This window comes from Cyanistes caeruleus, chromosome 4, assembly GCF_971803275.1.
Source record: "Cyanistes caeruleus chromosome 4, bCyaCae1.hap1.1, whole genome shotgun sequence".
Lineage (NCBI taxonomy): Eukaryota > Metazoa > Chordata > Aves > Passeriformes > Paridae > Cyanistes > Cyanistes caeruleus.
Genome location: NC_141704.1, coordinates 10,805,527 through 10,832,123, shown reverse-complemented (window position 1 = coordinate 10,832,123; position 26,597 = coordinate 10,805,527). Strand labels below are relative to the sequence as shown.

General features: G+C 38.7%; 1 protein-coding gene across 9 annotated transcripts in view; it reads left to right on the top strand.

Annotated features, from left to right (window-relative positions):
• Positions 1-20,016, top strand: part of CD36 (CD36 molecule (CD36 blood group)) — a 36,500-nt gene extending 16,484 nt beyond the window's left edge. For all 9 annotated transcript variants that reach the window (XM_023919003.2, XM_086886627.1, XM_023919000.2 and 6 more), the window contains 12 exons: positions 5,087-5,244; positions 7,213-7,357; positions 8,462-8,638; positions 8,773-8,864; positions 9,288-9,334; positions 11,607-11,676; positions 13,304-13,491; positions 14,306-14,424; positions 15,707-15,777; positions 16,462-16,516; positions 16,726-16,890; positions 17,588-20,016. In XM_023919003.2, the coding sequence (XP_023774771.2) occupies positions 5,087-5,244; positions 7,213-7,357; positions 8,462-8,638; positions 8,773-8,864; positions 9,288-9,334; positions 11,607-11,676; positions 13,304-13,491; positions 14,306-14,424; positions 15,707-15,777; positions 16,462-16,516; positions 16,726-16,890 (1,287 nt within the window). In that variant the 3' untranslated portion in view covers positions 17,588-20,016. The remainder of the gene's footprint in view (positions 1-5,086; positions 5,245-7,212; positions 7,358-8,461; positions 8,639-8,772; positions 8,865-9,287; positions 9,335-11,606; positions 11,677-13,303; positions 13,492-14,305; positions 14,425-15,706; positions 15,778-16,461; positions 16,517-16,725; positions 16,891-17,587) is intronic.
• The last annotated feature ends 6,581 nt before the right edge of the window (positions 20,017-26,597 follow it).

Sequence of the window (26,597 nt, the reverse complement as noted above, 5' to 3'; positions counted from 1 at the left end):
TGGAAGTTGCTTTCAAATGTTATAGCTGGATTAGAATAACAAATGTTGAATAGTTTTAGGACACTCTGTGCTATACCAAGACAAATTGCCTTAAATTAACCTGTTATCAAGGTTTAATCAAAAACTATTACTGTCAATTTACTCTAAAGCAAAATGAATCAAGTCCAGATGAACTTCTTTGCATCTCCCAATGAATTGGAGGAACTTTAATTTTAAAAATCGATGCAATCAATAGGTTTTTTTTGTCCTTTTCTGCTAGCAGCAGCAGTCTAACCATGCTTTCCTTAGGCTTCCCTTAAGCACACATCTTTACACTTCACCAGCCTTGTTTCTCTTTTATTGTAGTCATTGAGAGATTAGGCAGAGTAAACACAGCAGGGTATATTTTGCTGGAAGGCTGCAAACTGGTTTTGAAGCAAAGAGAAAACATCTACAACTGTACAGAAAATCTCAGGTGCACTTAGGAATTGGACAGAGACTCTGAGTCTGTTGGCTGCTATCTCCTGGCAGGTGGGTGTTGTGTTCCAGCCATGAGGAGTCCGTGAGAGAACAACCCAAACAAAGTCCATGTGACATAAAACATGCCTTCATTTGTTCCAATTTATTACCAAACATCTGTGCTTCAAATCAGAACACATGGCTATGTTCTCTAGCCCTAGAATGCTTTACCTGTGGCTCCAAAAATTTGGATAAGTTTGGAGTTGTTTCAGCTCCAACCTCCAGCAGAGGACAGAGTTAAAAAAAAAAAAATTAAAAAAATCATATATATATATTTATATGTTCTGAATAGATTTCAAGACTCTTTAAAGAAACTGTCATTTGAAGAGCACACTCAAAATGACACCAGCAGCAGCAGCAGCTTGGCAGGGATCCACAGGAGATTAGTGCTAAACTATTTCAGCTCTGGTACTATTCAAGGAAAGGTGCCCTTGATTTCAGGAGCAAAGGGCAAAAGTCCTGTCCCAATTTCTACAAACACTGAATCTGTCCAGAGGGGTGAAAACTTTCCATAAAGGTCTTAAGGGTTTAGAAAATTGATCTTAGTAGAGTTATGAGTGAAACATAGAACTTTCCGAGTTCTCTACAAATACTTTGCTTGAGATTGTAAAACTATTTTTTAACTGACTCTAGACATTTCAGTTGGACATTATCATGTCTGTGGTCATTAATACTAGATACAATCATGTCTAAAATTAAAAAAAAATTAAAAAAAGTGAAAGGAAATGAGCATTCAAAACAACAAATCAGAAAGATCTTATCTGATATTGTTGGAAAAAGATATTTTGACATGGCTCAATTTCTACTTTTTGCCTTTCCCTCCTTAGAACAATATTATCTTTTTAGGCAAAAGTCCTATCACTTCAATTATGGGTTTTCTTTCCCAGCTAGGTTTAACCACTCAAAGCTATTGGTAGTGTATTCATTAGATAGAAAAATCTTTATCACGACTTCTCTAAGTTCTTCCACTTTCTACCTGAGTGCACGTGCTCAGGAGCTGAACAGAAGCCACGTAACAATACCCAAAATATTGAACTCCTGATGAACTGATAATACAGAATGGTGAATGATTTGCCACAGTGCCTCAGTGCTCTACTGGGTTAGTCTCAGTTATTTTTAGAAATAAGGCTTTCAATTGTAGCTCTTATTATATCTATTCATTTGTTTCTACATATCTGTGATCTATGATTATCCAGATTGTATCTCCTCAGCTACTGGAGGCATCGGAAACACCTTAATTTAAAACTCTGTTTGTGACATTCGTATGCCACTTCTTTATACAAAGTAATGAAGCTAAAGTAACTGCTAGCTCTCAGCAGAACACTAAAGTTCTAACCACACAATTCCCACATTATCAATTTTAAGCTTTATTGAGTCCCAGAATTCTTTATTATCAAGGACTGAAAAGGAATAAAAGTTGTGATCCAAGAAAACCTGAGTAGAAAGGCTAATAATAAGATAAAAATCATCATTTAAGACGTAATGAGTTACTCTTCCAGCTGCAAAACGGGAAAATATTATCTGCTTTTCTGGATCTTTTTCAGTTTTACAGAATTGTATTGTTTGTTTCCTCCAGTTTATGTAGGCGGCCCAACATGCACAATTTTGATACAGTCCAAAGTATTCCTATCACTTCTCAGTTCCCTGAAAATGGTATCTTTTGTCCATCTGGCCAGATTCTTTGTCAAGGCAGAAACTTTGTCTTAAATTTTGTGGTTTTCATCAGAAATCACGATGGCTTAATTTACTTTGAACCAACGAAGTGCAGCAACCTTCTATTGCTGCCTGCTCAGCACTTCTTGAATTTATGTATTGCTAGTTGACCCACCTCTAGCTGGGGGAAAATTGTCAGAAGCAAAAAGGGTCAAAGTTCCCACCAGTTTCACTCAATCTTGCGCAGCTGGGTCATGGCATGAATTTGGCTGTGTAGCAATCACATTTGTGTAGCTACTTTGGCTGACAGAAGTTAACTATTGCGTGAGATACTAGAGCTGATGCACTGATGCAGATGGACTAGGGAGTTGAGAAGTGTTTTGTACAATCAGTTGCATGTTAGTTTCCAAAATCACTCCTCCTCTCACAACACCCCAAAACGCAGCAGTGTTAATAGGGAAATATGTAACTGCCCAGCTAGGGAGAGGAATATTTAGGGATGGATCACCAGTGATCAAACAGCAAAAACAAAGGGATTGCTGGTGTGAGGGTATTAGTTTATAAAATGAAGACATGAAAAAGAGCTCTAGATTTTATTCCACTTTAACCCACCATTTTCACTCTTAAAGTATGTGACAGGGAATCACACACACCTCTTTCGTGGGAGAAATATTATTAACAATAATGGCTAAATGCCACAGAAAATAATGGTCTTGTTATCTTCCTTCCCTCTCCTTCTTTTGTCCTGCTGCTTCCCATGTCCTAGTGTTGATTCCCTCTACACAGATGCCTGAGCCAAATGGCTAACTGATAGAAAGGTAACACAGAAAGCAAAAAAATAAGGGAATTATATTCCTCCTGTCTGTCAGGAAACAGCTCCCTGAGCTGGTGCAAATGACGAGGGTGTCACTTAGATCAGGAACTGTGCGCTGTGGGAGCCAGTTTCCCCTTGGCTGCAGAACTGCCAGGTGAGATCAGCTGTACCCTTGAAGCATTCCCCAGGGAGGAGTGTCCGCAGTGACATTAGCTCACAGTGAAAGGTGGGCTGCAAATCCACACTTTGTGACCTGGCAGAGTGTAGTGGCAGAGTTGGCACATCATCTGCACTGCTCCAACCCCTGGCAAAGGGTTATAAGGAGAAGGGGAATGGATGTAGGGGAACAATTTCAAAATGTAAATAACATCACTTTAACAGATATATTGTCACAAGGTTGAAACCTCTCTATTCTCTGTTCCTGACTACTGTCTTCTAGAGAGATTAGTGTGTTTTATTGACAACATACCTGCTAGAAATGTAACCATTCTCCCACTCCAGTTACACAGTGGGAGGTCAAATCCTGGCATCTGTCCTGGTCTCAGGACTCTGCCGAGTACAGATCACAGGCAGACTCTGGGCAGACTGAGTTGCACTTTTTATACCATCTTGCTTCTCCCAGATTATTTGAGCAATTCTCTGTGAAAATGAGGAAGGCAATTTCTGAACCATGTAAATTTGTCCCTCTTCATCCAGGTGGTGGGCTGCCCCATGCTGGGCCACAGCTGGGATAATCTTGGACCTTGCAAGGTTTGAGTGCAAGGCCTCAAGATGATAACACACTTGCTGCAGCAAGGTTTCCTTCCCCTCTCTCACGAGTGCACACAAATTATAGCAGACATTCAGGCAGCAAGCCCACTGCTTTACACCATCAGCAAGTGTTTGCAACTCCACCAGGCAAACAGGCTTTTCACTGACAGAAAAAGCACCTGTCTGTGCTACAACTTTCCAAAATGAGATATTTGTTTCTAACTACAGGAGCTAGTAACTGGCAGTATCTATTTTGTTTACCTGTTGATTGCTAAGTGAAATTTAGAGGCACAAATTTAAACTAGAAAAAAAAAAAAAACAAAGCAAAACTAGAAACTTTGGATTTAAAATGTCTTTCCTTGCTCTCTGGAGAAATCAGTGGCTTTTAATTTCTGGACTTTATGAGTTGTGAAAATTAGCTAATTCATCTCCAATCACTCTAATAAAGGAAAGCATCTTTTATGTTAGAGACACACACCCTAGATTTTTCTTCTTACTGAAAAACACTTTTATGAATTTTTACTGCCATGGAGAGAAATTTACATTATCCCAGGGCTTTGGGAAAAGCCTATTGAAGAGGCCGGATACAGACCAGACAAATCAGGCATTCCCCTGACTATACATGGTAACATACTTTAAAACTCTCCTTCTCACTCTACAGTCCTGAGGCCTGAATTGCCATTTTTCATATGGCTGAGTGGCACAGACTTAAAGCTCTTGATTCCTCTACAGGGGTTCCTGATATACTGTTTTGTCCCTTCTTCCTTAAATCTGGGAAAATTTCCTAATAAAATGTTATCCTAATTAAAGAGATTTCTTAGAAAATCTCAGCTTTGGTGACAAAAATTTTTGTTGAAGAAACAATCCTTCAAGAGTACTATGTGATTTCTCTGGGTACAAAATTATTATTAAATTATTATTCAGAGCCTGAAAAATGCCCAGGCATAACTCCCATTTCCTCCCTTGGGCTATTTGCAATGTATGAAAAGTAATTTATGGATTCTGTAACCTGCTGGGTATCATTCAGTCATCAAAGATTTTCCCTTTATAAATAATCACTGGTTTTGGAAGTGTTTGAGAACTAAGGGAATGCCCCACCACAGCAATAGCAAAGCTTTGCTACCAGCTACATCAGCAGTTGTATCAGCTTTGTGGTCTTTTGTTTTAGGGGGACTCACTTTTGCTCTCACTGAGCAGGAATGTCAAGCTGCCTCCAGATGTTGGCCAACTGGGCTGTACATCTCATACTGATGCTAAAATGGTGTATTTTTCTGTTTGCTTTGAAATCTTCAACAACCATCTAAAAAATAAATGCAACTTCTCACTTGTTTCTTTTGTGGATAATTTTAACTTTGATTTTTGTACTTTCAGGAAGCTGTCATTGTCAATGGTACCGCTGCTTATCAAAATTGGCTTGTGCCAGGAAGCTCAGTTTACAGGGAATTTTGGATTTTCCATGTGTTAAATCCTTCAGAGGTTATCAATGGGTCTAAACCAAAATTTGAACAAAGAGGACCTTACACATACAGGTAAAAAAAAGACCCTTTAATATGTGACATTATATCTGCTGAAATAAAATTTATTTTTGAAATTCCATCATCATACTTTAGTTACAAACAAAACACAAACAGAAATAGGTAATTTGATGTGAAGCTGCTTGTACTTGTGAGAAACAATAATTCATTTGCCACAATATCACAGAGATGGTTGCATTCCTTCCTGTTCAGATTTCACCAGCTTTATAATGGGAGAAAATGTGCCAGATACCCTAAAACCAAGAGATTATCATCAAGAGATATCATCCATGCATCACTAATACTTATTTTAACAACAGGGTTTGCTTTTGTTTTTTCTCCTTTATGACATTTTTAATCAATAGCTTTCCTTTTTTCAAATTTTGCTTGGAAAAGCATTCCTTTTTCTGAGTGTACTAGGTAGGATGTAGATGCAGCAGTCCTCTCACATTCAGGGGAGGTTTTATTATCTGTTTAATGTTAAATGTGATGTGACATAAGACTAGTTGATGCTTCTTGAGAATCAACTTATTAAGCCTTATAAATACTTATAAATAAATAATATTTGCTATCACTGGCACCCTTGTTAGGAAATTTCTTTCCTATGATGATAGGATATTTCTTTCTCAATAACTTTAGGGATGTATATTATATTCACAAGATAGTTTCCCATTTCAGCATCTTCAGCAAAAGTGCCTTGATGCCTAAAAGGTTATTTATTTCTCAATGGAAAGAGAGAACTTTTGTTTCATAGAGTACCTGGGAAGACAAAGGAAAGAGTTACACAGGAATCAGGAAAAAGACAGTTAAGAAATAATGCAGAACGTGAATTTCCACAAAACTCCCGAAAAATTTTACTTTGGTGCTGCTGCTGATGCGTTTTTTTTTCCTCAGGGACAAATCTCAGCCAGCAGCCTAAATAAGACTAAGTAAGAAATGATGACTATGAAATGAAGGTTCTTCTCATTGCTGCACTCATGCCTTCCTAGGATATTTGGTCTACCCTAGTAACTGTGACATTGAGTCTCTCTCTCTCTCTCTCAATCCCCTTTAAATATTTAATAAGTTATTATAGTGTAGAACAACTCAAAACCACATTAATTAGGAAGAAAAATCACTCAACTTTCAGATAGGCGCTCTACACATCAGGACAAGAGTTAAAATTACACGTATACAAAACAATTCTGAGAAGCCAAGATCCAGCTGCTCTTCAGTTAAACCCCACCTTCACTGGCTACATCTATACCATGGGAAAATGCTCTCTCTTCCTTTTGTACCCCCAACACTCATGCTGGAAAATCTGATCCTGGAGTGTCCTGAAGATCCCTTCTGGGCTGGAGCTGTGAGAAGCTTTCTGGACCTGCAGCATGGACTGTAATTTGATCCCTGCTGGCTGCTGTCCCCACAGAGGGGTCAGCAAGAGGGTGGGACTGGAAGAGTGGAGTGAAAGCTAGAACTGCAGCAGAGATTTGTACCTTAGAGATCTCCTGGCAGGGCATGACTGGCAGAACCTCAGTGGGACTGAAAGATTTATTATAAATATCTGCATGCATATTAAATATTATCAAAATAACATTATGGGATTAACCTGTTTTGTTGCAACACATGTCTACCAGACTAAAATTCTGAGGTTTTATGTCTGTGTCAACCCATTCTAATTACATGCAACCATGAGATAGCTTATGAAATGTGACAAATCATAATTCATTTAAAAAATATACAAAAACATATAAGATCCATTAATGACATAAAGATTAAAAAAAAAAGGAATTATTTCCAAAAGAACAATATTTGTAGAAAATTTAATTTTTTACATATAATCACATGAAAAGTTGATAAACCTTTTAGTGGCTATGCAATGTTAAACATTCATTTTACTGAAATGTTCATCAACTTTTAAAAAACCTTCAGTCAGGCATGGCTATGTGTTTTCTTAAAAATCAAAGACTAAAAATGTTCTCTCTTTGTGTTTTGTATTTCCAGGGTGCGATATTTACCCAAAGAAAATATCATGGAAGGTCAGAATGGCACAATATCCTACATGTTGCCTAATATTGCTGATTTTGTACCTGATATGTCTGTTGGGCCAGAAAACGACCACGTAACTGTCCTCAATCTCGCCATTGCAGTAAGTACAGAAACAAATCCATAGTGTCCAGATACAAATGTTGAGCTACTGGAGGAAACAGGGAGGAAGGTCATAGAATCATAGCATGGTTTGGGTAGGAAGGGACCTTAAACATCATCCAGTTCCAACCCCCCTGTTGTGGGCAGGGATATATTTCACTACAGCGTGTTCAGAGCTCAAAAAAACATCTTCCTAGTTAATTTTAGCATGGGAATAAATCAAGAGTTTGTGGATGGGTTCCCTTTGTGTGTGAGGCACAGCATAAAGAGTACAGGGTGAATTTGCCATGTTCTTTCCATAATACCCTCAGGTCTGCTTGGCAGGGGAGGCTCCTTTGGCTCCCACATGGAACCAAGTTCCTGCATGGCCTCGTCGCCACAGAGCCCCATGGTGCAATCCTGGAACTCTCCTGTCCTACTGAGCATTAGTTGTTCAAAGAAGAGCACAGAGATCTTTACCTAGAGTAGTGCTAGAGCCTTTTAAGGCTCAGTCACAGGCTGAGAATCTTTGACTAATATTTAGAGTTTTCATACATATATTCAGCCCTGGTTGTGTTGCATCAAATTTCTGGTGTCTGCATGAGTGCTCAGGATTTCTGTGAGGTGTCTGCAAGGGGCAGAGGATGAGGATGGGTGGTGCTAATGCACAACAGAACCATACCAGCAGTCACAGAGTCTCAGAAGAGCCCATGTTGGAAGGCACTTCAGAAGATCATCTGATCCAAGCTTTTGTGAAAGCATTACTTGGAGCTCTTCAGAAGCCCTTCTGGCCGTGGTCCTGGGCAGCTGCCTCTCAGTGGTCCTGCTTGAGCAGGGATTGGACCAGATGGTCTCCAGGGGTCCCTGTGAACTTCAGCCGTTCTGTCATTTCGTGATTAGGGCTGATCTAGTGAACTCATGTAATCAGTCAAGAAAAACTGTCTGCAACTTATGGCCGGTAATTGTTTTGTTAAGAAGTGTCAGCTTTATGTAAAAACTTAACTTCAAGGGAGTTGCAGATCTGGGAACTGGATTTGGCAGACATTTCTTAGAGTCAGTCTCTTTGTTTTTAATCCAAAGCACATGGAGAATTTTATACTAAACACTGATTTTATTGCTTTTGTAGGCTATGCCTGCCGTGCTCCCAGGTTTTATGCAATCAATGATAAATGCTTGGATTCCTTCCAACACAACCATGCTGCAGAATAGAACCATCAAAGAAATACTGTGGGGATACAAAGACCCCTTCTTAGAAAGTATCAGCTTCCTTGGAGTGAAAGCAACTGTGGGAGTCTTCTACCCAGTAAGTGAAACCAATGAGAAGACAATGACTTCTGTCACCATTCTGTGAATAAAACTTCCTGCTCTGAGGAAGAAAATGCTATAATTTTGTTCAATATTTCTAACTGTTATTCCTTCTTGTTGCATCTGTTACAGTATAATGGGACAAGTGATGGACCTTACAATGTGTATACCGGGACAGAAGATATTACAAAAACAGCAATAATTGAAAGCTACAAAAATAAAAGGTATCATAATATCGTAGAGTAAAATATATATATATGTATTTTCAAGGTATGGCTTTTAAAACTTGTTCCATTAGGAGCTATAGGTAAATGGAAGAAACTTCAATGATTCAAAGGGAACAGAATCAAGCCAAAACCATTGCTTTCTTTCAGCTATCAATAATTCTATAAGGAGCTTGGACTTAAGACTGTTGTTGATTCTTTGATAAAAGTATTTACTTCTGTTTTGCATTCTTAAGTAAATAGACTCCTTTTATCCCCTTCTAATGGATCCTATAATTTATCTGAATAAATTGACATCTCTATCCTTAGCCTTTCCTAAGGGTCAGGCTTATCCTGGAACAATTATATTTGGTAATACAGGTAATTAAAGTGTTTACATGGCAGAATTTACTACATGCAGCATGACTTTTTTTTATGTTATAGGACTCTTTCATACTGGGAAGGTCACTGTGATATGGTTAATGGCACAGGTGAGCCTATTAAAGCTTTTTTAAAACTTCAATACTTTTCTTCATATTTCAAGGGAATAATGAGTTACAATATTTAAATTAACACCCCTGGGCTTTGCTAGTTCTGTATTCTGTGTATTAAGTATCTATATATATGCAGATATACTACTAACATTATAGATGCATATGTGTGTATCTATTAAAATATATGAATTATTTATTACTATACATCATTTTATATACGCATGCACACAGCCTCTATATCTAGAGTAAATGTGGAAGAGAAACAAAATTATCCAGTTCTCTTGTTTCTACTAATTATTTTCATAGTACAATAAAATTAATATTTTTTTTCTTTACTATAGCTGTTGAAAATTACCTTGTCATTTTAATAATGTACATTCATTTACACTTTTGAAAATTTAATTAAATGCACCAGAATGAACATCCTGATATATGAATAGAAACTGAGACAACAAAAGAGGAGGCTGTCAGGTGAATGACTTGTGGATCACTGAAAAATGAAAAGGGATGAAAAAGCAAAGTAGTTTAGACTTGGATGAATAGACTGTAGACAAATACTTCTGAATTTTCTTTTAGACTGCATATGTAACAGCTGAGTTAAGAGACATTTGTTCAAGGTGATATTTTTCTTTTTGAATAGTGAAAGCACTGCTGTGAGGACACCACAATCTGTGGAGCTGAGGCTGGCAGGTGTCTTGATGGAGGCTTTTGCAGAATGTTCCAGACCTTCAGTAAATGAAGGCTTTTGTGTTGTGTTGTTTTGTTTGGGGCTTTTTTCCTCAATTTTCCATTCTGCTTTACCTGGCATAGATAATTTTCCTGATAACCCAGATTGTGCAACAAGATTTTTTTGAAGTATTTAAATTTCATCACAAGAATCTGTTTTTCCAAAAGTCTGTGAGCCACAAAGGATTAGGTCCTTTTCAAATCATGTAATTAATTTTAGAAGAAACAATATTTTCTTACATTCTAGGACTTCCCTCCTTTCTTATGGGGCCTAAATTTTGTTTATTTTTCTTCTGTAACTGATGAAATAAACATACACTGCTATTTAAGTGCTCCAGTACAGGGAAAATGAGCTTTTACTTGTCAGCAAAGATTGCTGCACAGTTTACAAGGTCATTCAGTGCAAAATTGCTACGTTTGGAGATGCAACAGGTTTAAAAATTCTTGTAAGTGTGAGAATTCTGCCTTACCTTGTAAGCTTTCAAAAGAAAGCTCAACGTGTGTAGTATAAGAAAATAGATAGATAAAAATATAAAACAATATACTTGTATGGGTCTTGACATGAATCCATGTTTGCCAATCTTACAAAATACCAGGATTTAGAAACAGAGAGTGTGTTTAAGATGATCTCAAATCTTTGAAAAAAAGTGCTTCTGTCAGCAATGGGCAAGTGGCAGTGTGTATTTATCCTTCGTGCTCTTGCCAGCTGGATTCAAAGATATCACAGATGTTTGCAGTTGTTTGGTTTTGGCTGCTGCCTAAGAAACTAAACAGAAATTGTTGCAAAAAACTAACAAATGTAGTGGTTAAAGGTTTGTTACAACACCTTAATTGGGAAAATGACAGAGGCTTCTCTTACATGACTCTGGGTGCTTGCAATGCAGAAGTGCAAATCTGAGTGTCTGCACTCTTTTAGTGCAGGTGGAGAGAAACAACACCCAAGTGCTACTCCTGTGACTTATTTTGCATATCTACCATGGGGTGAAGTGGACTGTGCTCTAGAATTGGTTTCCTCCTCTCCATTAGTTCTACAAGGACCTCAGCTTAGAGGCCCACTTGAGCAATCTTTGGTGGAAAAGGTTTAGCCCTGTTATTAAATACACAGTTTGAAGTCTAAAGCTGTGTTTCCTGTAAGCCCTGAGTGTCATAACTGCAGGTGACTCAAGGATCTCTAGGAGGGTTATGCATCTATCTATAGACTGCATAAACCTTGCAACAGGTTTTGGCTTCATATTAAGCAGATTTTTTTTTATATTTTTTTTTTTTAACTATCCTCTGTTTTAAATGGGCTTGATCATACAGCTTCACATCTGGCAACAAAAAAAAAAAAATGCTGCTGTATCTTGGCTCACTTTCAAAAACAATTACATCTTATCTGTGAAGTGCCTGTCAATGTGCAATAACTTACATAAACATTTTCCCCACAAATGACTCATAGTTTACTTTTGTCACAGCTTTACAGGAAAGTAGCAACTGAGCTAGAACTTAAATCATGTCTTCTAAGTAGAATTGCCTTCAAGCTGGCTTTTTATTTTATTCACAGATGGAGCATCCTTCCCACCATTTGTTAAGAAGAATCAGGTACTTCGCTTCTTCTCCTCTGATATTTGCAGGTAGGCTGCTCCCTTCCTGGAGTGTGTTCACACCCACGTGTGCCACTGAATGTTTTTGTTTTCAGGGGGAGGCTGTGGTGGCTGTGCTTGGGCTCAGGACAGTCAGGCAGTGCAAGCACAAACTTTTCATCTAAAACACAAGTAACGCTGTGAGTTGTGCTAGTGGCTCTGAGCCTGGTTCTACCACTTTTAAGTAGCAAGCTAATAAAATGTATTTTATTTCAGATAGTTAAATATGTATATTCAGAAAAATGAGACATTGTTAGAGATCTGTAAAGGGCACTGAGGGCCACAGGGTTCAAAGTCTTGAACCTCTTCTAAGATCAGGACCCAGCCTTGTTTGGTCTGAGAAAGCAACATGTACAGCAGGGTCTATTTAGGTCCATCTTTGGCATGTCTGGAAAAACTCATCGATGCAGAACAGTATTTGCTATCATTCAATAGATACTCAAAAATTGTTTTCTCCTGGGATATTTTTACATATTTTATGTATTTACAAGCAAACAATCCTGCTTAATACGTCTTGTGATGATGACTTTTAAACCTGCTGCTTCTCTTGGGCCATCCAGTGTCCCCAGGTTCTCCAGTGGGATCACTGAAAGAAATGTCAAAGATTTAAAGTGCATCACAGTGTATTTACTTCAGGAGGTTCAAACCCTTTATTTATTTTGCTGCCTGGAAACAGATACTTCCTTTTTACTAGGCTTAAAGTGGGACTTTGCTTTGCAGAGTGCTCGTTTTCAAAGATCAGTGTTTTGATATGAAGTTAAGGGTTTGTTTTTTTTTGTGAAACAATTTTATCCACAAACTGGAAAACATTTCCCAATTCATAGAAAAGTGAAATCTATGCAGGGGAGAAGTGATAAAAATTCTTTGGATTTATAGCACACAAAGTTTGATAGATACCTCTGGCCATTAAATTCTCACAATCCATGAGCAGCAAAGGACAACAACAATTGGCAAAGGTCCTGCAGAGGCAGGGTCAGGAAAAATTTTTCTGTCCATGTTGCAAAACTCATCTTTTGTTTGGCTTCAATACAAAGTGTTGGTGTCCTGGTTACAGTACAGTGTAGCAACCATATCTCTGTGTCAGCTGATATTGAATTAGCAAGACGAAGCTTAAGTAGTATTCTGTTTCATATTCAATGGAATAAGGTTATATGCAGGATATTGTCTGCATCATAAAGCTTAGATTATTATGAGGTCAGCAAAAACCCATATCAGAGATGCTTTATATGGATAAGCATCTCTACTGTAGTCCTGAAACTTTCAAAAACCTCATAATGACTGTTGATGTAGCTGTGTGTAGGGAAAAGAGATCTCAATTAATTTGTTTATTCTGTCTATATTGTTTGTTACTAATATTTGATTTTTTTTCTGGTGTTTTTTGTACTGGCATGCTCGCTTCTGAGCTTGTAAATCTTTTTGTGAAGGTGTGGAATATTCTCCACTATAGAGAAACACCTTTACAATTCACTGAACAGTGTGGCAGGAGCCTGGGCGTTGTGTCCCTGAGGGGGCTGTTTTTTTCTGACAGAGGCATTTGGAAGATCTTTCAGAAGCATTGCCACAAATTTAGACTTTTAATTCAAATGGCTGAAACACATTTCTCCTCTTTTGTGTTCAGATCAATCTATGGAGTTTTCTCTGAGAAGCAGGTTGTGAAGGGAATCACACTGTACCGTTTCATAGTTCCTCGTGAAGCATTTGCATCACCAACTGAAGTTGGAGACAATTATTGCTTCTGCACAGATCGAGAAATATCAGAGAACTGCACATTAGCTGGAGTCCTGGACATCAGTGCCTGCAAAGCAAGTATGGTGGTGACACAGTATTGCCACACAAGGTGTTTAACTGGGGACAAGGCTCTTCTCCTGGAGCAGAAGTCTTAATCTGATATTCAGGATTCTGTAAATTCTTCCAAAGGTTGCTTGTGAGACCCCTCACATTTCTGCAGTCTCATTTCCCAGAATGAGGACTATGATATTTCTGTATTTTGCATAGTGCTATGCAAGGTCTGGATACCATAGATTTTGTACTGAAAACTGCAGGAATGTGTGTGGAGAAGGGACAGGAAGGGCACTGTGTAAAACCAGAGACAGTTCTGCACCTTGTGTCTGTGGCAATTCACACACGTGGTGGGGGTGGCAATGTACACAGTTGTATGGATGTACACAGACAATACTGGCTTAGTGTGGTGTTGGTAAAATAAATATATACTGAGTGTGCATTTGGTGCAGAGTGAGCTGCAAGAGGTCCCTTCAGGCTAAAACAAGATCATGAGGGTTGGGGGAGAGAGTGACAGCCATGTCCTCACCACAGCATGAAACTGGGAGCTCTGCCAGCTCCACAGTGTAGACACAGGATAAGCAGGATTTGTAACTGCAGTTTATCTCACTATGCAAATTTTCCTCAGGACAAAAAATAAATCACAAAATGCTCAAATTTTGTATTTTTCTTTTGGTTTGGGGTTTTTTGATTTTTTTGGGGGGGTGGTGGGATTAGACTATTAATATTTTTATCTGGATTGTACATCTATACAGCAAAATTATGTTTAGAAAATAACCAGTGAAGATGAGTGCCAAAGACTTCATGATTCAAGAGAGTTTGTTGCTTTTTTTTTCAATAGAAAGACCGGTATATATCTCTCTTCCTCATTTTCTTCATGCAAGTAAATCTATATTGGATAATGTGGAAGGCCTGAGCCCAAATGAAAAGGAGCATGAGACATATCTAGACATAGAGCCTGTAAGTGTTTAATGCTTGTACCTTGGGAAACTTTCAATGTTTAAATTTAATAGTAGTAGAGCTTGGCCTTTTACCAGAGGGATAAGCAGAAGATGCAATATTTTCATGCTTGCTTTTCTAAGGTCCTCTTTCAAAGTGGTATGGTTTCAGCAGGGGAAAGTTAGAACAGAGCTTTATCTCATTCTGACCTTCAAAGTTTGGAAAATCTGTTTTGATTTTTACTTTATGGGGAACATAATGGATTCTGCAAATTGTGAAGTATGTTGTAGCTTTTTTATGATCTTCAGGTACTTTGAGAAAATTTCTGTGTGAATTTGTGAAAATTTCTAAATGAAATTTCTGTTTCCTCTACATTTAGTTTTTGATTTTTTCTTGTTTTTTATAACTAGCCATTTCTTGATAACTACTATCTCAACTGAAACTAAATAACATAGATGAGTTTCTTTCCAGTTGCTAGAACTCTGAACAGTATGATTTAAATAGACCTAATTTAAGTCTTTGCGACATGAATTGTCCAGCAGATCTATCAAACAGAATGAGTTTGACTTCTTACAAACTTACCTTTATTTCTGTTTCAGTGATTCAGATCTATAAGTGTACATACCAAAGTTTTGTGAATTGTATGATGAATTCAAAGGTTCCAAAATTCTATTTTGCTCTTACTTTGAATGAAAAGCTAAAATCAATGATTTCTCACTAAAATTAGGCAGTTAAGCTATATAATTTCAATGAGGAGACATGAAGTTAAATCTTTGTTTCACCTCATTTGGAATACAGTTATCAAACATATCTTCCTAAATGTTACACAAAAATTTCAAGAATCACAGCCTTTTTCTGTGAAATATAGAGAGCAGAAGAAAGATATGAAGAACAGATTTGACCTTTGTATACATCTGTTTGTCCTGATAGGAAAGGGCTTTTTTCTGCCTTATGCAAGGTAAATATCCTTCATTTTGAAAAAGAAAATGTATCTGATTTTTTGCTGGAAAAAAAACCCTGAAGCATATTTTTATATGAAATATGCCATGACTGATTTAGTAGTTGTTAACATTGTCTTCAGGTTTAAATATAAATTACAAAAGTAACTATGGTAAAGCCATAAAATTAGAACTTCTATGAGAAATGAGAAACCCTTAGAAACATTACCATTTCATAAAAATTAATCCCTCAAAACTTAAGGAGAAAGTAATCCCAAAATGCTTTTTGACACAGTCAATATTGTAGGCTTTGACGTCTAAGAAATTTAAATAAATGTTTTGTTGGATTTTTTCACTGGTTTTAGGTGACTGGTTTTACACTACGATTTGCAAAAAGGCTGCAAGTAAACCTCCTTGTGAAGCCTTCAAAAATTAAGTAAGTGTTACATCTTTATTTTATTTTTAATTAAATTTTAAGTGGTCTATGAGAGTATCAGTAGAAATGTCTTGGACAAGAAAGAATAAGAATATCTCCCCAAAGCTTGTTCAAAGTAAATCTTCCTGAGCAGGACACTGCCCAAGTATTTTAACACACATTTGATTTCCCTACAGAAGTTTACAAGACAAAATGTTCTCAAAAATAACATTCTGATAAAACCCAAATGGGGGCCATGAGGATGAACAAAACGACAAACTGTACTTTCTGTAATAAATCCAACGAGAAAGAGAATTTATGTATTCCCTGCCACTAGATAGTTTTATCATAAGGGTCAGTGGGTCTCTAGCTGCTTTGTTTTTCCTCTTCATTGGCCTAAATGTACATAGATAAACATGCCTTTGGCATCTTGTAAATATGAACACCACACAGATCTTCAACCCTCTCTGTGTCTGACTGTCCATATGCAGAAGGTTGGACAGAAAATTATGGTTTCCCAATATGTAAAATGGCTGTTATTAATTGTAGTTTTGGTTTGGTTTGGTTTTTTTCACTCCAAAAGTATATTTAAAAGGGACATCTGGAAACCAGATAAATATAGTTAGAGAAGAAAAATGTTTAAGTACAGAGTGGGCTTATATAACAAACTAAAAGTAACATACGGTACTTGTTTTCTCATTTCAGGCCTTTAAAAAATATTACAAAACCCTATGTGTTTCCTCTTCTTTGGCTAAATGAGGTTAGTAAATTTTATGTCTATTAGCATTCTCTGTTTTGAAACAAACAAACAAATAAACAAAAAAAAACCCTACCTAGATATTTCAGTCTTGGTGCCCTGAAACTGGATAATTAAAGTCATGCTATGATTCTCACCACACCAAGAGTATATTCGACAAGGGAGGTCTTGCATATGTACCTTTGACTGATGTTTTCTTTGCACTGTTTCAGTCTGCTGTTATTGGGGATGAGAAAGCAGAAATGTTCAGAACGAAAATCTCTGGTCGGCTCCAGATGCTGAGCATGCTGCAGATGGCATTAATCATTGGAGGCTCTGTGCTGTTCCTGGCCTTCATGGGCTCCTACTTCATATGCAGGTCAAAGAAATTAAAATAAGTAAGTAAGCACTTAACAGCTCAGTATTCAGCAGTGACTTCTCAGCGTTCCAAGAGTTCTGAATCATTTCCTATTTTGTTGTTCTTATTTTCTTACATGCTAGAAAATTCAGTAGCTCTCCTGTAGGAAATAATCCAGATCATTGGCCTAATATTTTCAAGTTCTCTTCCCATCCTAAATCTTTCAGGATGCTCTTAACTCAGGGGTGAGCATTGGGAACTAGATCAGAACATTTTTGTTTGTTGTGATTTCTTTATAGTCACTGTTTTGTCCAAGACAGTTAAAGTGCTCAGAAGTGTCCTCTAGCACCTTTCTGAGACTGAGGCCACACGGCTGCAGGTTGCTGTGCTCTCCCAGGACATCCCCCTGTCAGAGGTTCAGAGAACCCACTGTAAATGGCACTTTCTATTGAGTGCTGGTTTCTCACTTCTTTCTCTCAGTGGTGCATCTCTGTAATGTTAGCCTGAGCACCTCCTGGACATACCTAGCCCACAGAGGCAAATATGCTCCCATCAGGGGCAGACTGACCAAGTGCTGGATTGATGTGTTGATATCTGGGGAAGCAAACACAATTTTGAAGTTATTTAAAAGAAGTGCTGAGACATGAACATTCTAGTGATAAATATACTATACTAAAGAGGTATTCTTAAGCTGAAGACTTCACCATATGCTGAATTCTGATTTAATTTCATAACAGGTGAAAAGACTTCAGAGGCAGTCAGTGTTTAATTGAAATTTCAGCTAAGCAGCTTGTTAAAATTCAGAGACAAAAGGTATGATTCAAGACACAGTCAATCCATGTGCTGTGGAATTCAACATGTTTTTCCATTTTGAGAAGACCAGCTTACTAACCCAAATAAGCTGAAGTTTTTGAAGATCCACAATTCTGACATCACTAAAGAAGCCACTGTGGAAACTACACTATCAAAAGACTTTGAAACTTTTTACACATTTTAAATTGCATTCAAGCAGACTGAAGTTGAGCTGCAGTTGAATTTTAGTCCTCCTTCTGCCATTATGCAACTTGCTACTCATTTTCTTCTGGATTTGCAAGAAAAATGAAAGCCGCTTGCTGATGTTCCATCTCTGAGCACAGACTGGGAATGAAAACAATTTGGAACTCATGCTGTGCTCTAGATGCTCTCATTGCAATATTTTTCTCTGTTCCTTCAAGGAATGGAAGCTGCTGCAATAGAACTGCTCTCTGTCCTCTATTCAGGGATGTGAATTGCATTGAATGTGAAGTTTATTATGTAAAGTTACTAACTGAAATACATGAAGTTTATAAAAGACTTACTAAAATATGTGGTTCATACATTTTATATGGAGATGGCTCATAGATACACCACAGTCATCCATATGTTGATGGAGCTCATTGACATGTGTCTCCACAGCTGTTTATTAATCTGGACCACTCCCTAACTTCCAACCTGCTCCACTGCTCTTCCTGTTGCCTCCTGTGAGCTTTTATTTCTGGCTCTTGTTTGAACACCAGCCTCTGCAGTGCCCTAAGCCCACTTGGCCCACTTCTCCCTTGGAGAATGATCTGTCATGTGGCAGGCCAAGAGAAAATATTCCAAAATGCTTCAGAGACAGGAAAGACTGAGATAATGATTTTGATCAAACATCAGAGGGTTCCACTTGCTATAGAAGCACACAAATGAAAACAGGTAGCACCAATTACTTACTGATAAACCATCTGCCACAAGGAAATTTGCGAAACCATTTGCTTAATGAGGTGTATCAGCCTGTAGACAGGTAGCAAACACTGACATCTCCATAAATCATTGACGTTTTCAATTTATCTGAATGCTGTATTTTATTCTGAGAGTAAATGGGGCAAATATGGAGTGTTGCGAAGTCTCTTTCCATGGATTCAATAAATTCAGATCAAGAGCCTAAGTTCAGCACTTTCTAAGATTTCTTTTCAAATCTTTTATCCCCTTATTTAAGATAAGAAAAGAAAAGAAAAAGGGAAATCAAACATTTCCCTTGAGAGGTCAGCCTCTCATATCCTGCTGTTTGGAAACAATGCTACAGTGGACTTTAAACAAGAAAGGTTTGTCTTGCTATTAAAGGACAATGTCTTTGGCTGGGTATCTTTAGTAAGGTGTTCTTACCTTTGGAAATAAAGGGAAAATCCGACTGATTATAATGCTGGTGTTTTATTCCATTGTTCCTCATGGACAAAGTCTTACAGCAGATGAGTCACAGAAATCCCAAGATACTATTCTTGAAGGTGAGGTACATGGCTGCACTCTCCTTCCAGCTGTGAGCTGGAGCTGCCAGCTACCAGGGCACCTGGTGTGACACTCGAGGGAAGGGCTGCTCTCAGCCTGTGTATTTGACTACTCATGGTGCTGGCTAGTCAATGAAAAACACCTTTCTCTCACATCCACGTTATTGCTGGTGTCATATGTGATGTTCTGTTCCCATATTAGTCTGGGGAGAATTTGACACAACTGAAGCCATCCCTAGAGTCCTATTGACTGGTCAAAAATTGTGAGGACAGCTAAAGTCATTTAGCCACATCTCTGAGATAAACACAGCTCTGCTGTGGTTCAAGATCTGACAGCAACTTTTTATAATAAAATGTCCTTTGTGTCAGGATCTAACATGAAAGGAACAACTGCAGTGCTTCTGTAGTTTCTGATATGCTAATATTTCAGCTTCATTTTATTTCACTTCAAGTACATTGTCAGTTAGTGTTTGCTTTCCAATGTTCTTTAGTGCTTTGTGGTGCTCCAGCAGCAGTGATCCAGCAAGTCAGGCCATGATTTTAAATGTCTCAGGGCCAAACTTTTATATGGACAATTTTATATAGAACTATGTTTGTCCATATGCATAATCTCATTGATTTCAATGCAGGTTTGGATTTTAAACTATGTCCAGCACCTAGACTGCACTTGAATTGTAATTTGTAGTTCTTTATCCAAAGCATCAGTTACAGTTATTGTTAATTTATGATACTAAGGCTAATGTTAAGTATTTACATTTGTTCACACAGTGCAGGGTAAACTGTCATTAGAAACATTAATGAAAATACAAATAAAATAACGCTCAATTTTTTTTTTCTGATATCCTTATGTTTAATTGTAAATAAAAACTTCTGTGTTGAATAATGAAGTTCTTGTGTCTCTTTTCTTGGTATTTTGGGGTGTGTTTTATTTTTCTAGAAACTGATTTTATAAATTAATGGATAACTGAAGCTACAGCTAGCTTAGTTAAATTATTTTACTCTGGCACACCTCAGCTTCCTAGAAGGGCATGTTGCTGCGTGATATATTAGAAATATCAGTAGCATACAACATTTATTGTCTCTGTTGGTTAGAAACCAGTGCTAATAACACCAACGTCGTGCATTTGATCCCCATGTGATCAATTCACTTAACAGTTCTAATCAATGATCCTTGTGGGTCCCTTCCACCTCAGAATATTCTGATTCTGTCATTTATGTACTGGATCACAAAAAGGAGAAGACTTTGCTGAACACGGTGAGCTCAGCATGTCTAAACTGAAGCAATTCTAAACAAACCCAGGAAGCCAAGCTCAGAGAGAGGCACATTTTCAAACCCTTGTGTTGGCAGGTTTTGGCACATCCACTGCACAGCACAACACCAAGGGAATTTCCTGGCTCTGCTGGCCCAGCAGGTTGGGTGGGAGGCAAGACTGGCTATGCTCATGCCTCATGTTCCCCACAAACCCCAGGTCCTTATGTGTGAAAATTGCTGGTCAATTTGAAAGGCAGATCTGACCAAAGATCTAACAGCCCACACACTTACACCCAAGGGCGGGCGTGCCAGCTCTTGATCTCTAGCTGTAATTATGTATGTGTTAAAACCTGTTCTTCCCACCTAGCCTACCACTGTCTGTTAAGGTAACATAAACATGTTACTATACCTTGAAAAAGAAAGAAAATTAGTGCCTTCTATGTTCTTTTAACTGTGAGAGTAGGGAAGGGCTTGTTTTATTCGTGGGTGTACACATCAGCATAATTAAAAAAGAAATTTAATAACTAATAAAATATGCTTACAGCTTCTTTTTCTTTCTCAGTAGCCATATAAAAACAGAGACCAGAAAGACAAATGACTTCTACATACCAAATGTAATCTGCATTTATAAATAAATGCTATTCATTTTCCATTCTCTGTTCCCTCTTTGCCTATCCATTGGCCCTGATGCTCTGTGGTTCCACCCTCTCCCGAAGGTGCAGCACCTGAAGCAGGCAGGGATTTACAGCCTGCCCAGGCATCACCAGGCTGGGACCTTTCTCAGTCCTATTTTGTAAGAGAAACCAAATGCTTTGCATCAGGCGCCACCCAAAGGGCATCCAGGTTTTCATAAGTTCTTTTGCTTCACCTCATCATAGGCAATCAAAAATTATTCTGGCTATAATTAAGTTTTGCTACCTCTGCCAGCTAACATCACCATATAAAATGACAACACTTTTAAAGCAGTGCAACAAAAAGTCCATCATAAGTGTCTGCTAGATGACAGGTTGTTGAATGCAGGTTAGAGACAAATTTTAATGGCCATTAATATTCTGGAGTGTTTTACTAAGACCAGGTGTTCTATGAATTGGTGTTTTTACAAAATACATAGTTGATAAGAGTAGGCCCACCCAAAGTTTCCAGGACTACTTCTTGCACAGCATCCCTTGTGTAACACCAAGGATTTGTGGACAAATCAGGAATTACATAGAGCTCTGTGTGTGGTCTTTCATGTGATTTAGATTTGCAATTTTATCTTTACCAGAATATCTGTGCATAGGACTGGGAAAGTCACATTTTTGCCCATGCTTTGCCCTCATAATTTTTCCAACTGAAAAGCTCCCATGTGAATGTTTCTGAAGTTAAATTTCTTGAATGATACTTTCATGATAGGAGCTAAACCCAGCAGCAGAAAGTAAAAGCTTTCTGGAGGTGCAGGTACTCTTGGATAGAGACATTTCCTGTGTTTTTACCAGACATGTGGAGGCATTTCCTTTTCCAGGAATTCACTCCAAAGGTGTAGCTGTCTTTATATTGGTCAAACACTGGGGCTGTTTTGTAAAATCAGAAGTTATCACTACAGTGAAAGCACCCCCACCCCCAAAAAAAACCCAAAAAACACACACTGTGTCATGGCAGGAGCTGCATTTTATTCTACAGTCTTGACAAGCTCAGCCTGGTTGTCTTCAGTGGGAGAAAATGAAGAACACTATTGACATTCACAGAGTCACACTGACAGAAAATAAGGTGGAAAAGGTAACCAGAAGCCACTAATTATTTCAATTTTTTTCCTATGAGTAGTGGGAATGCATTAAGAAAGAACTTCTGGCAAAGCATATGCTTTAATTCAATGATAAGTCAGTGCCATTAAGAGCTTAATTCAGGAAATCTATTCCAGTAGACATCTAATCTTCCAGGCAGCAGAAAAAGTATTTCCCAAGCACCCAGGAGCATCACTTGATGTATATACATGTCATTTTGGTACAATTCTGAACAAGTCTAATAGACTTACACAGGTTTTCTAGTAGTAAGAATAAGTTAATAGCCAGAGTTATCAGTCATAATGTGGAATATGGGCATTCCAAAAGCTCCTATTCTGATGTGAATCCATCTGGATTACACTAACTCAGATGAAGAACATGCTATGGTTGAGGTTATTCCTTCACACAAAGCTTAAGACCTAGAGAAAGATGATTTTTAGTCCACAAAGATGAAGGGGATTTTGGCTCTGTTGGGATACTGGTTCAGAGATAGAGGACTCTTTTTGTTAGTTTTAATTCTTACTGGGTTAGAATCAGAACTAGTCAAAAACCTAAGGCCAGAAACTCTTGATCTTCCTTTCTATCCTGGTGCAGAACCTCTTAACACAAGTGCTAAATGCATCTCCTCAAGGAAGGAGAAAGGTGGATCAGTTTTTGGAATTTATATTATCTATTTCTTAGAACACCATATTTTATGAATCCAGATGAAAAGCCAGACTTTACCCTGTATTTAATCTGAATTGCTTTCTGGAGCCAAGCATCTCCTAGGCATTGGAGCACCAACTCTCAAAACATTTAAGTAATTTGTTTAAGGCTGCTTTCACCCCAAAGAGGGTATTCTGTCTGGAATCCCCGAGTGAAAAGGCTGGTGGTCCCTGAAATTTTACACAAAAATAATGGCAAATATACACAGATGGTTTTGCATGACAATGCCTCATGCCATTGTGAAAACTTTCAAGAGTGTATTTAACTCAAATTCATTTGGTAAGAGAGTCCTGCAAGCCTTACTTCACAGCTTCAGGAGCATAAATGGTCAGTGGCCCTAGCTGTGGTGGTAGAGGTTAGATCACTCCACATCAAAACCTCCCAGATAGCAAATTAAAACCATTATTACATATGTCTAGTATCTCATTATGCACTAAAAGCTGAAATTTGAATCTTATTAATTCTCACAAAGGATAGAAACAGAACAAGTCAAGCAGATATCTGAGTTTAAACCATTCATGAGTGGTTCTACCTTGAATTAGTATATTTGACTTTGTGTTTCAATCTATCTAATGCAGCACACAGAGAAGACAATTTAGGCAACTATCTCTGATCAATCAGATCTGGGTGAGACATGTTACATAGTTTTATGAGTGTTTAAATTTCTGACAGGTGGTTAAAATCACCTATTTGGTCATCAACTCTAGGACACCAGAAGTTCTCAGTATTGCACCAAGGATGATGAAATATGTTTACAGACACAAAGATGTAATTGCAGTGTGCATAGCTCATGGTATACAGAAACTAACAGCAACTCTTCCAAAAAAAAACCCAAAGAAGTTTAGGAGGTAGTGGGACAACAAGAAGTGACAGGGCTTCCTTCAGATGAATATAATTTTCAGGACAACTTTTTCAGTAAAGCCTTGCCTGTAAATACTATTTTCCAAGTAACTGCAATTATATCTTATCTTGCCATTGTGCCACTGCTTTCCCTCCCTCATTGTGCTCAAATTGCTGTCTGAGATGTACTTCAGTCTGGAACCAATTTTGCAGCTTTAATTGGTTGCTGAGTCTTGTGTGCATACGTTACTGGGAAATGCTAATTGTCTATTTCAGTAACTCATCTACTGTGCTCTACTTTCTCCCTCTTCCCTTTAAAGTAAAAGTTGCAAAGTGGGGGATGAAATGTAGAGATAGGGAAGAATGAAGGGCATCTCACATGGTGATGGGAATGACTTTTGACAAAACCCAATTGAACAGCCATATCAGCAATTCTTGAGTGCCCCCTTGCAAAGTAATGAGGATAATGGTGCTCCAGAAGACTTGGATAGGGAAAACAGCTGCACATGCAGGTAGGGATGTGTAGGCTGACAACTCTAAAGTGAAAGGCAGGGTGAAGAGCTTCATAAGAACTAAAAAGCTGATCACAGCAAGCCTTGGACACTAGGATCTCATGGTCCTTGTATGACTGGAGAGTTTGCAGCCCCAAACTGCTCACTACTGATACTCCACCAAGTGTGGGTGTGTGCCTAATGTGTGCAAACCAACCAGGGAAACCAGGAATGCTCAGAACAGTCTCAGTTGCCTACCTGTATAAATGCAATATATCTCAGGACAACTCATTTTTTATTAGTACCTGGTTTAGGAAGTCATGGGTCTCCCACAGAGTCCATATCATACCACTTCTCACTTGTGGATACCTCAAGTATCCCAGAGGATGTCCTGTGAGAAGTCTTGTTAGATAATTTAACAATCTTTTTCTATACCTGCATTTTTCAAGACTGGGATTTTTAACACAGTTACTGAGCTGCAAACCAGGCAGAAAGAGGGGTTATGAGCACAGGAAGCCACGAAAGTCACGTAGGAGGTTAGTCACTGAGCCTATATATCTAGCTTTGGTAGAATCTCTCTGAGAAAACTGGCCTTGCCTACCCTCGTCTCAGACCATCAATACTCCCTTGATAAGCAGCCAAGCTTCATTACACTGTATGGGACCAGGTATTCAAAATTTAAATATTTTTCTGTTCTTTATTCAGACCTTAGCCCTTTTATGGTACCTGTCATAAACCTCTTTCTGAGGAGAAGAAACAAATTGCAAGAACACCCAACTAAATATTTCAGGAGCAGTTTTCTATTAACATCTATTGCTAATCTCTTCTAAAGTTTGTTGGTTTGGTTTTTTTCCTACTGTTGCTTCTTGGATATTCCAAAACGATATTTTGGAAGAAATGCTCCCTTGCAACCTGAAACCCTGAATGTCATAGTTAGATACAAAAAAGCATATTTTACTGTTTTGAAAGTTTTGAGTATTTTTGTTCCCCATGTCTGACAAAGCCAGTTGGCTACAAGATGGACCCACTGCTGGCCAAGAGCGGGGGAAAGTTGTTGTGCAGGAGAAATTGCAGCTGGAGAGAGGAGTGAGAATATCTGAGAGAAACATCCCTGCAGGCACCCAGGTCAGTGCAAAGGAGGGGCAGGAGGTGCTCCAGGTGCTGGAGCTGAGGTTCTGCTGCAGCCCCTGGTGCAGCCCCAGGTGAGGCAACTGTGCCCCTGCAGCCCAGGGATGGGGGAGCACAGATCCACTGAGCAGTGTAGAAAAAGCCATGCCAGAGCACAGGGATGCCCAAAGGAGGCTGTGGCATTGAGGGAAGCCCACAGTGGAGCAGGTTTGCTGGCAGCACTTGAGACCCTGTGCCATACCATAGCATTGTGATCCTGAAGGACTCCAGCCCATGGAAGAGACACACGCTGAAGTAGTTAATGAAGAATTTCAGCCTGTGGGAGGGATCCACATTGGAGAACTTTCTGGAGGACTGTCTCCCATGGGATGGAGCCCACCCTGGGGAAGGAGAAGATTGTGAGGAGTCCTTCCCCCAAGGAGGGAGAGGCAGCAGAGGCAATATGTGCAGAACTGACCACAGCCTCCACTCCCTGTCACTTGCAGGATGGAAGTAGAGAGCTGGGAATAAAGTTGTGTTCAGTAAGAGGGGAGGGGTAAGGGACAGGTATTTCTAAGATTTGAGTTTATTTCTCATTTCCCTACTCTGATTTAATTGGTAAAACATTAAGTTTGTTTCTCCATGTTAGGATGGTTTTGCCTGCCCAGGACAGTAACTGATGACTGATCTCTCCCTGTCCTTACCTTGACTCTTGAGCCTTTCAATCTATTTCCTCTTCCCTGCCCAGCTGGGGATGGTAGGGATAGACTGGCTTTGGTAGGCACCCTATGTCCAGCCAGGATGGTCCACATGCATCCCTGCAGCAAAGCCTGGGAATGCCACAGACCGAGCAGAAGTGGCAGAGACCAAAGCTTTACAACCCTGAGTCACAGCCACAGTGTAGGAGTAATGTGCAAGCTGTGGAGCGCTCCCAAAGGCAAACAGTGAAAAATTTTGAATGAGAAATGAGAGTTACATATTTGCATTCTATTTTTGAGCAAGTACTGAACTGAAAGAGGAAACACTGTGCAAAGGACACCTGCAGCTTGTCCTTTCTGTATTTACAGGGAGGGAGTACGGAGGACTTTCCCCTGAGTTCTCCTAGAGAAGGAAGGAAGAAAATGAAAGGGCTCAGAGTTTCAAATTTCTCTTACTGTGCCCTCACAAAATTAATTCGTGTTCCTTTAGAAAAAAAAAAAAAAAAGGAGACTGGGGAATTCTAATAAGACTTTCTTCTTGCCACGGCATAATGATCTTCCAGCCTAACTTTTCTGAAGCCTCCACTTCTTTTTTTCATTTGTTTAGTGCCGGGA